This window comes from Bos mutus, chromosome 2 (genome assembly GCF_027580195.1).
Source record: "Bos mutus isolate GX-2022 chromosome 2, NWIPB_WYAK_1.1, whole genome shotgun sequence".
Taxonomy (NCBI): Eukaryota; Metazoa; Chordata; class Mammalia; order Artiodactyla; family Bovidae; genus Bos; species Bos mutus.
The window spans coordinates 96823812-96835998 of record NC_091618.1 but is presented as its reverse complement, the minus strand read 5'-3'; the positions used below and the strand labels follow the sequence as shown (position 1 = coordinate 96835998).

At 41.9% G+C, this 12187-nt stretch overlaps 1 protein-coding gene across 1 annotated transcript in view; it reads right to left on the bottom strand.

Moving 5' to 3' along the window:
• The window catches only part of GALNT5 (polypeptide N-acetylgalactosaminyltransferase 5), a 45072-nt gene extending 34250 nt beyond the window's left edge, over positions 1-10822 (bottom strand). Inside the window, 1 exon segment of the mRNA XM_014481675.2 lies at positions 8872-10822. Within this exon segment, the coding sequence (XP_014337161.2) occupies positions 8872-10325 (1454 nt within the window). The 5' untranslated portion in view covers positions 10326-10822.
• Between the last annotated feature and the right edge of the window lie 1365 nt (positions 10823-12187).

Below are 12187 nucleotides of genomic sequence, written 5' to 3'. Positions count from 1 at the left end.
TTGTGTCCAACTCTTTGTGACCCCATGATCTGTAGCCCACCAGGCTCCTCTGTCTATGGGTTTCTCTAAGCAAGAATATTGGAGTGCTTTGCCATGCCCTCTTCCAGGGGATCTTCACAACCCAGGGATAGAACCCAGGTCTCCCACATTGCGGGCAGTTTCTTTACCGTCTGAGCCACCAGGGAAGCCCAGCCCTGACATTTAATCAGAATCACCTGTGATCACTGAGAAGATTTTAGTCACACTCCAAAGGCTGAATCTGTAGTCCTGAGGCAACCGTCTACCTGTCAAAGCTACTGGACTCAAGCTTAGAAATAGAAGCCACCAGCCACAGCATTCACCACTTTGACAATAGTCTATTGAGCAGGCAGCTGTCAGAGTGGGGATGGATGGGAGGGGGGAAAGCAAGATGTGGCGTGATGTGACAGAAATAGTTCTAGGTTGAGGTTAGAGCACTGTGGAGGTAGTTCTGTCTCTCCTGGAGGGTCCTGGGACCTTGGGCAAGTCATTCCCTCCTCAGCCTTCTCTGTAATGTAAGGGGTGGGATTAGAGATCTTTTGAAGGAAGTTTTATCTAATGTTAATATTCTGTAATGCTCTATGCAATTTTAGCCTCATTCACCCATTAGTGCTTCCCTCTGGGTCAGAAGACATCTGAGAAAAGGTAAATTAAATTGCTGTTTTGGGTTTTAAGTCTTTGGGTATTTTCCCATTGGTCCTTGAAGCACTTTAACAAGGTCCTACTTGGTCTGGACTCATGCTTATTTCTATGGTCTCATATCCACCCTCTCTGCTCTCCCCAGTCTCAGGTCAGATTTCCCTGTTTCTCAATGGATCACTCTTTTTACCCCCTCCCCCTATGTCTTTAACTCCCTTCAGTTTGCAGCTCAAACACTTGTGCCCTCTCTCAGGCCAGGCTCAGCCTTTCTCATCCTTGCCTGAGTAGTTCACTCTATTTCCAAGGAACATTTTGTTCTATTTGCCTTGAAGGCAGGATCTATGCTCAGATGTGAGATGGCAGAGTAGAAAGGAGCTCAGAGATATTTGTTCACTGCTAAGCTGTGGTTGTTGGGCAGTTTTAAAGAATCATCTTTGCTTAATGCTGAATAGAAGATGATTTCCTATAAATTTTCTCCCTGACAAGATAACTGATGTGCAAAACTACCTCAAATACCTCTGACTCTATTCCCCACTCCCTCCCGAGTATAAGGAAGACAGCTGTTTTAATTTCTGCTCAAGTCATATGATTATAGGGAAACAAAGGAGAGAGGAGCTGTATCCAATGGAAAGAGTATTAGAATTGGACAGAAAACTTTCTTTTGAACTGCGAATCTGCTCTTAGTTTGCTGGGACAGCAGATTTATCATTTATTCTTTCAGAGTCTCACTTTTCTGACCTGTAAATCACATACGAAAGTATGTCTTTCATAGTGTGACTGTGAGGATTGGTTAGAATAAACACACACATATAAAACACACAAATGCATACACACACAATCACTACATGGAGCATAATAGGCACCATTTTGGTGAGGCTCAGCAAGGGAGAGATCCCTTATTGAGAGAGACCTGGACAATCTCGGGAGAGGTGGAGATAGGATGGTTGCCATGAGGGCAGAGCAGGTGTCTATGTGAGAGCCAGCCTGGGGTATAGAATTACTGCTGAGTGAGGAAGACTAAGGGTTGGATCCCAACCTTGCCATGCATGAGCTGTGAGTCCCTGGGCAAGTTACCTTTCTATGTGCTTTGTTTGCTCATCTGTATCACTTTATCAATCTGGTATGGCTGTTTTAAGGATCAGGTAAGGTGATGTACATGGAAGATAAAAGGTCCCAGCTGCCCAGGTTATGACAAGCAGTGAGCAAACAGATGTGGAATAGAATGAACTGTGCCAACCACCTTACCAACTGCCATCTGAGACCTCAGCCTCCTCTCTAAGTCTCAGCTTCTCTTTCGGTGAAGCTGGGATGGTGACAGTACCTGTCTTGAGGGATGGGTTTAAGGAACAAATGAGAAGGCAAGTAGTAAAGCCCTTTGTGAATACTCTGCTTCTCTCTCTATAGCTCCTTCTCACACATATCCATACACAAATGTTTTAGAAGTGGGGCCAATTTAGAAGGTATTTTAGTGTAGAAAAATATTTTTTTTTTAAACATAGAGGAGATTCTAAAATGCTCCCTTCCTTCTGAAAGCAAACAACAAAACAGAGCTTCTAAATATTGCTACTTTTCCCCAATTTTCTGAGCCTTGACCTAAAACTGTTCTCTTCTTAGGAAACTCTGCTCTGAATGGTTCACCCAGAACAGCCCAAAAGAAAGCTATTTTATGGGACAAGAGTACTCACTGCAATATCACTGTAAGAATTTGATGAATTATTTTACGATGGTTAAACTGGGCCTTGGATGAGGTCTGTACCAAGAAGTGTACACAGGTTCAAATTTCTACATTTACCAATTCCTTTCTCCCATAAATATTTCTAGGTCTTTGGCTGTATTTAGGAGACAAAGTCATTGATTTGTTTTACCATTTCTCAGTTTTACATTAATTAGTCATTTCTTACCTGTTTTTTTCTCTTCAAGTCAGTAGCGGAAGTGTGTTTTATACCTTCTGATCATTTCTCTCCTTATCACCCCAATTGTGAGGAGAGTGTGATAACTAAAAACATCAAAAACTCTATAGTCATCTTTTGGCCACATTTACCCTTTGTTTTGTTATGGTCTATCTTGCACCTTTTAAACAAATTCTGCTGTGTATTTCCAGCTTTCAGATACAGCTTTTTAGTGAAATGGCACACTGCCCTCTAACACACACAAACACACAAATGTGCATGAACGTGTACACGCACGCACAATTCAGAAGCAACACGCAACATTGCTTTGTGTACATTTATAGAAGAAAAAGCAGGAAACAACCTATTAAAATCCATCTTCTGAGATTTTCTCCCCCTCTGCCCTTGTTTGGTTTCTTAGGGAGATCTCGTAGCTTTTCCAGTCACTGAAATCACAAAAGCTATCTCATTTCACCAACTGAAATATTAATCCAATGTAAAACTAAGGAGATTGAGCTTCATCTCACTGTTCAGTTTCTTTTTCTTTCAGCCTGATACACACATCTAGAAGCCTGAAGTATGGAAAGCTCTGGAATCAGTCTATTTTCTCTCTTCGAGCTCCTCCTCCAGCAGTTCATTAGTTGTGGTTTTGGACCTTACTAGGATTGGAAGAACAGGGCAGATAGAAACTAAGGATCTAGAAAGGTTCTTCTTTTCCCTCAGTGAATTAGACTGGTTTGTGGCAAATGCATGGTGCTATCTTTTGCTTTTCACATGTGCCAAAATAAAACTCTCTTTAGTGTGTAGGAAGGAATTAAATTATTGGTTGACAGTCCCAGCTCTAGGCTAAGAGAATAGACCCATTTTAATTGCTTTATAGAGGGGCTTGCCAGAATACTGCAGGAAAAGCAAAGCATTAAATTAAACAATCGACTAACATCATGACGACGCAGCAGCGCTGGAGGAGCACGCTGTAATTCTTACTGTACTCTAAAAAACTAAATGCTGGCAGCAAATGTGTCCTTGAGTCATTTTTCTCTAAATGCAGATTCAGGAAGTGCACTCTTAAAATAGGTTCCTTTTTGGAGTTTCATCTTCCCTCTAGCTGCAGGCCACAGGACAGACCTCTCTAAGGAGAATTGGCTTGCATTTCCAGTAGGCAGGACTCTATCTTAGTAAATCTTGTGTGGGTGTATTGATTATTGCTGGCTAAACCAAGCTTCAATACGAGTAGGAACTGCAAGGATTATCTTTTTATAAAGAAAGGGTTTAATATGGAAATGTGAAATGACTGTCAAAAATGTATTTTATTTGAAGCATATTTTATAGGCAAAAATTCTAGGCAAAAATGAAATTGCATTTTACTTATGGGCAGAAAACTTTCTTATGAATGAAGCAAGGAGATTTTCATCTATTGAAAATCAAAACATTAAAATGCATGACAAACAACAACAGAAATATGAATTAGTGAATAAACATGACTTAATGAATAGATCATAGTGTTAGAAGAGGACATATTTACCTTAAACAAGACACTAACATACTCTATATATCCAAAATGAAAATTTAGGAAGTTACTATTAAGTCATTATTACTAATTTGTAAAGTGACTTCTCACAACCTAATTTGAATAGGTATCTGTCATTCATTTTTTTAAAAAAATAGTGTCAATTTTCAAAAATAAGAGAAACTTGTCTTCAAAACCATATTGCATAAACGTGAATCTTTTGAGTGCCCTGCCCTGTGCTCAGTTCTGTTGTTTAGTCACTCAGTCGTGTCTGACTCTTTTGAGATCCCATGGATGGAGCCCTCCAGGTTCCTTCTGTCCATGGGATTTCCCAGGCAAGAACACTGGAGTGCATTTCCATTTCCTCCTCCAGGGGATCTTCCCAACGTATGGATCAAACCCCCATCTCCTGCAATGGCAGGCGGATTCTTCACCACTGGTGCTCTGTGCTAAGGGGATACAAAATGAAGTAAATGACAGAGTTTCTTCCTGAAGCTTTGAATTTCACTGACAAGGTGAAACAGATTCTCAAGGCTCTAGTTAGTGAACAGCACATAGTAAGGAGTGTTTTAGTAACAACAAGAGCATTAAGGGTCACTGAAGTACAGAGGTTAAGTCAAATCATGGTACAGGTGGAAGTGAGATACAGTTAGATGGTAAGCAATGTCAGGTTAAGATGTTTGGGGGTGAAGACTACAAGGTGAGGATAGTAGGAAGCTGTGGGAAGGGACCAGTTAAGAAAAACATCAGTGGGTAGTAATGAACTTGATGTGTAGAAAAAGATCATGAGACTAACTATCCTTATGCTAAAGGCCCTCATTGGAGAGACCGGCACACTCCATAAGTGATAGCCACAGGGCAAGGGGTAGAAATCTAGGTGGCACTAAAAAGGACAGTAAAATAATGCTGATGACAGAAAGGGGTTTGTGCTTTTGAAAAAGGCCATTACTGCATCTCAACACCTTAGAATGGTTCTTTGGGACTCAGGAGAAAAGGAGGGAAGAGCAGGTTTTAAAGAGTCTGGTTTTAGAACAAGAGCAGGAGACGTTGTCCTAGAAATCCTGCTTCTCTCTTCTTCTCCATGTTACCCTCATCCTAGCATATCAGTTAAATCATCATTCTTAAGAACTAGTAACTACTTATTATCTTTACCAGGGGGGAACTAAATCGAAACAAACATACTAGCAAACCTATGATTTTTAATCCTTGTTTTGATTCAATGTGTATTCAATAGCCAGTTATGACACAGATTTGGAGGAAATGAAAGAAGCAGTAAGGGAGATAGTCCCCAGATCTCTTAAACTTTAAAGGGTTCAGTGGATTGTTACTGCAACTAATTTTAAGCCCAGTTCTTCTGCATTCTTATAGATTTCTTTCTTTTTTTAAATTTTATTTTATTTTTTAACTTTACAATATTGTATTGGTTTTGCCATATATCAAAATGAATCTGCCACAGGTATACATGTGTTCCCCATCCTGAACCCTCCTCCCTCCTCCCTCCCCATACCATCCCTATGGGTCGTCTCAGTGCACCAGCCCCAAGCATCCAGTATCGTGCATCGAACCTGGACTGGCGACTTGTTTCATATATGATATTATACATATTTCAATGCAATTCTCCCAAATCATCCCACCCTCTCCCTCTACCACAGAGTCCAAAAGACTGTTCTATACATCAGTGTCTCTTTTGCTGTCTCGTATACAGGGCTATTGTTACCATCTTTCTAAATTCCATATATATGCGTTAGTATGCTGTATTGGTGTTTTTCTTTCTGGCTTCTTTCTTTTCTCTTCTCCCCCCTCTCTTTCACATACACATACATATATTCTTACTATATTATATAGCAATTTCCCCCATGCAGACTTTTAAAAATTATTGTCTCAAAAAATCTTGTAAGTGTGTACTTATAAGCATCTCATATACCTTTTGAGCAAAGCTGGAAAAAAATAAAATCAAAATAAGACAACTTTAAATCATGCCAACCTGAAGAATCAAATGTTTTTCACCAACCTTTTCACCAACACCAAATGTATTTCCTTCCAACCTTTATCCATTTGAATACATAATTTTCACATACTTGTAGTCAGTGTTTGGATAAAAGAAAAGAAAAATAATCTATTCTCTTTCCTGTAAGAATGGCACAAAAGGGGCTCTGTACATAGGATCCCTGTTGGTTAAACTGTCACCTCCGTCCTGTTGGGAGAGTAGAGCATCAGATAGGCAGCTTGCTAGGGGCACCTATATTTAGCCAAGGTAGGTTGTGTGATAAGAGGGAGAGGCCCTGGCCACACGCTGTCTGACTCATGCTCTCAAGCACACGTGTCACTTTCTCCTACAGTTGGGACAGCCTCCTTCAGAAAAGACAGCCTGACTGTGACTTTCCTGGGCAGCAACCCTTAGCTTCCAGAGATCAAATTTTAGAAAATAACGAGCACTGGAAGCCATTGAGCTTCCAATAAATCACATGGACGATAACATCATTATTGCTTGCTTTGGCTCTCATACAATTGCCCTTTCTCTGGTTTGTAACTGAAGCCTGGACTTCTGTGCAGTGTCTGATTTTTTTTCCCCAAGCTCCATAGCAGTCTGCCAGACCACAGAAGGGATATTAAAATAAAGCTACTTTACTACTGGCATTTTGTATTGAAAGTTGCCATGGGTAGTATATGGCCATATAGTATATGCTACATAGGGTATGTATAGTAATATGCCATTCATAGTGGCATATATAGTATATGCTGTATACTGGCATATTTGAATATGCCATATAAAATATATATATGTAGTAATTTAGTGATATGTGTGTGTATTCAGTTGCTCAGTTGTGTCCGACTCTTTGGGGCCCCATGGACTGTAGCCCACCAGGCTCTTCTGTCCATGAGATTTCCCAGGCAGGAATCCTGGAGTGGGTAGCCATTTCCTACTCCAGGGAACTTCCTGACCTAGGGATCAAACCTGCCTTTTCTGTGTCTCCTGCGTTGGCAGGCAGATTCTTTATCACTGTGCCACATGCGAAGCCCCAGTATAGTGATATAGTGTATCATAAATATATGTGATATATTTGACATGTGATATACAGGATTTCAGATCAGAGCTGGTCCAACATAATTTGGGAGATTTTTTGTTGTAGTAATTAGCAAGAGATGGGCGATTAATAGCACAACATAATTTTGAGCATGTATTTTAATCATTTCTCTATAATTACTAGCTCTATGAACACAATACAGCCTCCCAGGGCCTCAGTTTCTTTATTTTTATTTTGGGATGTTAGGTTTATTTGTGTTCTCCTCAAGGTTGTGAGTTTCACCAGGGAGAGGAACATGAATGGCAGAGTGCTTATTCTAAACAGGTGATTAATGCATGGCCGATAGACGTCTGTCAATGGCTAAGAGCTGAAAATGATTAACATCACAATGACGAGGCCCTTCTTACCAGTATGAATACAGGCACATCTCTAACTGCCTTCTTCCTGCTGCTGCTGCTGCTGCTAAGTCGCTTCAGTCATGTCCGACTCTGTGCGACCCCATGGATTGCAGCCTACCAGGCTTCTCCATCCATGGGATTCTCCAGGCAAGAACACTGGAGTGGGTTGCCATTTCCTTCTCCAGCCTTCTTCCTAGTAAGACTGATATCCAGATCACAAAGAAGAGTTGTTTACTTTTACATAGGCCAAACAAGGGCATTATTTACATACTACATATTGTAAGTCTGAATCTTGACAGTCCCTAATTTCAACTTCTTGGCAAACCTTGTTTGGCTCAGGAATCGAATATCAAGGCATGTATGAAGCTGTATTAACAATTAATGGGAACTAAACATGTGGCTACAACATATGGCTCATACCTTCATTTATGAGTGAGCCGAAAAGAGCCAGGAACCAACTATGTTTGAATCAGATCAGGTTCTGTGATCTACCTTTTAGTTATAGGAATTTAATTCTTTAAAACCTGGTTCATGAAGACTCATTGGGCAGCGGTAGAGCTCAGTTACCTTGGGAAAGCGACATAGTTCCTGAGTGTTCTCATTTGCTCATTTGAACCCATAATATGTGCCACCTCCTTTGTAGGGCTCTTATGAAGTTCATGTGATTTGTATGCAGTTGCTTCATAAATAGTGAAGCTCTAGAAATATAAAATATATTCTTGTGTGTCTTGCAGGTGTTTGCTACTTATTAGCTGATTGACTTTTTCCAACATTATTATTCCTGCATCACTGAGCTCCTGAGCTATCTACCATCCTCATCTCTAAAGGCTATTAAATTCTAGGGAGTAGAGTCACTTCTTCACTTGCTATTATGATAATCATTACTCACAATTAGGCAGAATTCTGCTGCTTAAAATATGATTCCAGAGAGGCCTAGAAGCCTCCTTCCCCATGCTCCTTTTCCGAATAGACTCCTGACAAACTTGCTGGTAATAAAAAGTTTCAAAATTGAGAATTCACTTCATTGTCACTGTTTTAATGAAATTACATTTTAAGCTCTACTGTTCATATACATCTTATTAGGAATTGAGCTCATCTCATCATTTTAGTAGGTTTTCAATACCTATTAAAGAAAAGGGAAGAGAACCATGAGCTAACGGGGATGAGGGCCAAAGTCTCAGAGAAGTAAAGGAATAAAGAGAGTTCATTGGGTCTGCTGATGGCAGAACTTTTCTTTGGGAGGATGGTAGACTATCTGAACTCTGCCTAGTGATTACAATTTCTCTAATTCTCTAGGCAACCAAAAATCACACAGAAGTATCTAGAAATAAATCTTTTCTGTATAAGACCCAAAATACCTGGGGCTGAGGAAAGAGAAGAGAAATGGATCTTACCCAGCAGGTCTTGTGTCTTCAATGGCTCTGTCCACTGGGATCAAATCACTGAGGTAGACATTGAAATTTCCTTCTTTCCATCTTCTTTCCACCTCCTTCTCCTTTCCGTGGGGAACAACTACTGGACGTCCAAACTGACCTGGAGCTTTGGGGTCCCTTGGAGAAAGTGTCGCATCAATTCTTAACACACGGTGCCTTCTGCCATCTTCAGGTGAAAGGGCTTTTGTCTGACTTTGGTTGAGTTGTGCAGGCCGGGTCTTGGCAGTTAAGTTGATCTTTCCTAACTCCTGTCCCTCAGTTAAGGCTTGATTGGCTTGAGATACTGCTGCTCTCTGTAGAGCAAGTGAAGAGAAAGATGCCTCATTGTTCTTCATGCCAATGCGTTTCTCTTGGCTTTTGCCCAATACTATAGTAGATGTAGTTTTGGTGTTGGAATTGGGGACCTCTCTGGTGTCTGTCTTTAGCTCCTCCTCCTTGGTTATAATTACTACATGGCTTTCAGACAAATTGAGTTTCTTCCCACCAGCCACCTTGGCTCTGTCATCCTTCAGCAAGCCTCCCCACTGTATCTCATTAATAGATGGCTTCTTTAAGCGATCTGAATTGGCAATGAACTTGGAAAAGGTAAGGTTCTTATTGGCTTTGTGTCTATTTGCATTCAGTTCTTTGCTCGGAGTCTCAGTTTTATTTAAGGCTATGGCTTCCCTGGGTCTTGGCACTGGTGGGCTGGCAGGATAGTTTCTTTCATTTACTCCTGCCTGGTACCTCTGCTTTAATCTGTCATTACTAAGACTGGTAGTCACAGTGGGGTACCTCTCAGCTGCTTGCTTTGATATGTCACTGTTGAGACCATGGCTCTTCGGGCCCTGCTTGTTTATACCGACAGGTCCTGTGTGCACAGATATTTTGGCCAGTGGAGTTCCCCTTGCTGCAATGAATGGAGTTTTCTCAAGCCCCTGAGCTGTCATTTGCTTTGGTGTCATGGGGTGAGAGGAAACTGCAGGTCGGATGTCTCGCCCCTCTGTCTTCCACTTGGTAAAAGTCACTGGGTGAGCCTGCCTATATGCAGGATGCCACAAAGGCGCAACCTTGCCTCTTCCCGGGGCGTTCTGTACTTTTCTTTCCTTCTGGGTTTGGTCCAAATCATCCTCGACCTTGAGCTTACTCTCCTCAGTCTTCCTAAAGTTCTCTTTGCCCCACACGCCCTTCCCGTGTCCCTTCCGTGGGGGCTTCATCTCTGTCCTGCTGCTGTCAAGGCTCTTCACCTGGTCTGACTGAACTCTGAACCCTACCCGCTCCCTCCGAACAATGTCTTCCTTCAGGATCTGAGTGTTGATCTCACTGAATGAGAGGCGGAGAGCTGCCATGTCAAAGAGCAGCCAGATGACAGAAGCTGCAAATATAAATGCCAGGACTCGCCCACTTCCTCGGAAAAACTTTCGGATCTTGTTCATGGTACAAAGGCTTCCCTTGCAGCCTGCCCTCCCTCTGAGCCTGCTTACCTTGAGTGGAGAGGGAGCTGAAGTAGTAGCAGTAGCAGTAGCTGCAGCAGCCAAGTTGCCAGAAAGCGCCCCCCTCCCGTGAACACAGCAGGAAGCAGCCGTCCAAGGGGAGAGCTCAGCTCCTACGGCTTGTCAGTCTCTGCCTGCGTGGCATTTCACAGCAGAGCATCCGTGCCTGCTCAGCTGGCCCCTGGTGAAGCCCTGCTCGATACTGCCCTTTGGCCACTCTGGGAGCAGTCAATTCCAGCCACCAGACAGTTCAACAGATCACTCATCTCATCTCCATGAGCCCATGTCCACCTTCCTACAAGCCCCAGGAAAGGTGGGGGCCCGGCTGGGGCTGCGGCTTCTCTCCTCCCAGTTCTCGGTCTGCACACTGTAACTCAACACCACTTCTCATAAGGAAAACATTTCAAGCCATTACCCAGAAAACTTCATTCAGCTCTCACCTTCCGTGTTATGTGAGAGTGTGTTTGTTTTCAGAGCAATTAAAGAAAGCTATCTAACTTGGAGGGCATGTGTTCCTGGTTTGTAACCCCACCTACCACAGTCCTGTTTATTAACCCTGTTGTACCCAGGTCTCCAAGTAATTTGCCCCAGCAATTATTGGCCTCCATGTTTCAGCTTTGAGAGGTAACAGCTTAGAGAAGGGTCCGGGCAATCCTCCATACCAGAGATGGGTGTTTATTCAGAATGCCTCTTTGAGGCAGGGTAATCAAAATGTTTCTTTGGAAGTCAGCTTTTTGTTTTAAACGAATTCATCTATTTTATTGCTAGATTCAGTAGACGTAAACTTAATTTGTCACGTTGCTGTAAAAGTTTCTAAACTCTTACTCTGTTTGGGTACTTATCTTGTCACAGATGCAACAGTTTGCAGACTGAATCAGAAATTTGGATCAGCCCCTTGAGTGGTGCTGGTGGACTGGTAGGTAGAACCCTGGTTCTCACAGCTTTGTAACGGAATCTCACGGAAGAAATCCTCCCAAATTCTGATCGATTGATGCGGGGGGAGTAAAGATGACCACTGGTCTCCACTGTGTTTTTAGAAGCTTCCCGCATCTTTCTAATGTACAGCCAAAGTTGAGAAACACTGTGCTGTGCTGTGCTTAGCCATTCAGTCATGTCTGACTCTTTGCGACTCCAGGGACTGTAGCCTGATAGGTTCCTCTGTTTATGGGGATTCTCCAGGCAAAAATACTGGAGTTGGTTGCCCTAGAATAAAATGCCTCACTGTGATTTTTTGGGTTTTTGAACACTGCCCACAATTTTTTGTGAAATTTTCTCCCAGAGTAAAACCTAATAAAAACTATACATTCCCAGAACCATTCAACCAGAATCTGCCTTTTTATGAGTTTAATTTATATTTTATATTAGAATATAAGTGATTTATATTGGAGTATAGGCGATTTACAATGCTGTGTTAGTTTCAGGTATACAGCAAAGTGATTCTGTTCTACATATACATATATCTGTTCTTTTTCAAGAGTCTGCATTTTAACCTCACCTAAAGTTTGAGAGGCACTGCCTAGGAGCACTGTTCTCTCAGGGCCTCTGGATGATCTACAGATAGTGATGCCACGTATTACTGCAGTGTTAGGAGCAGTATAGTGTCCCTGCTTTGAGATAAACTTAGGCTCCCATAGACTTGGGATTATAGGAAGGAAAGATTCTGAATTTTTTTATACTTACACATTGTCTTTCATAGACAAAATAAGTTTGTATTTTACCCCATGGGAAGGAACCCAGATAAATGCAGGCATGGTAATGTGTTTCTTGAATCTCCAATTTTTCTTTTCACTCAATGCCTACCCTCC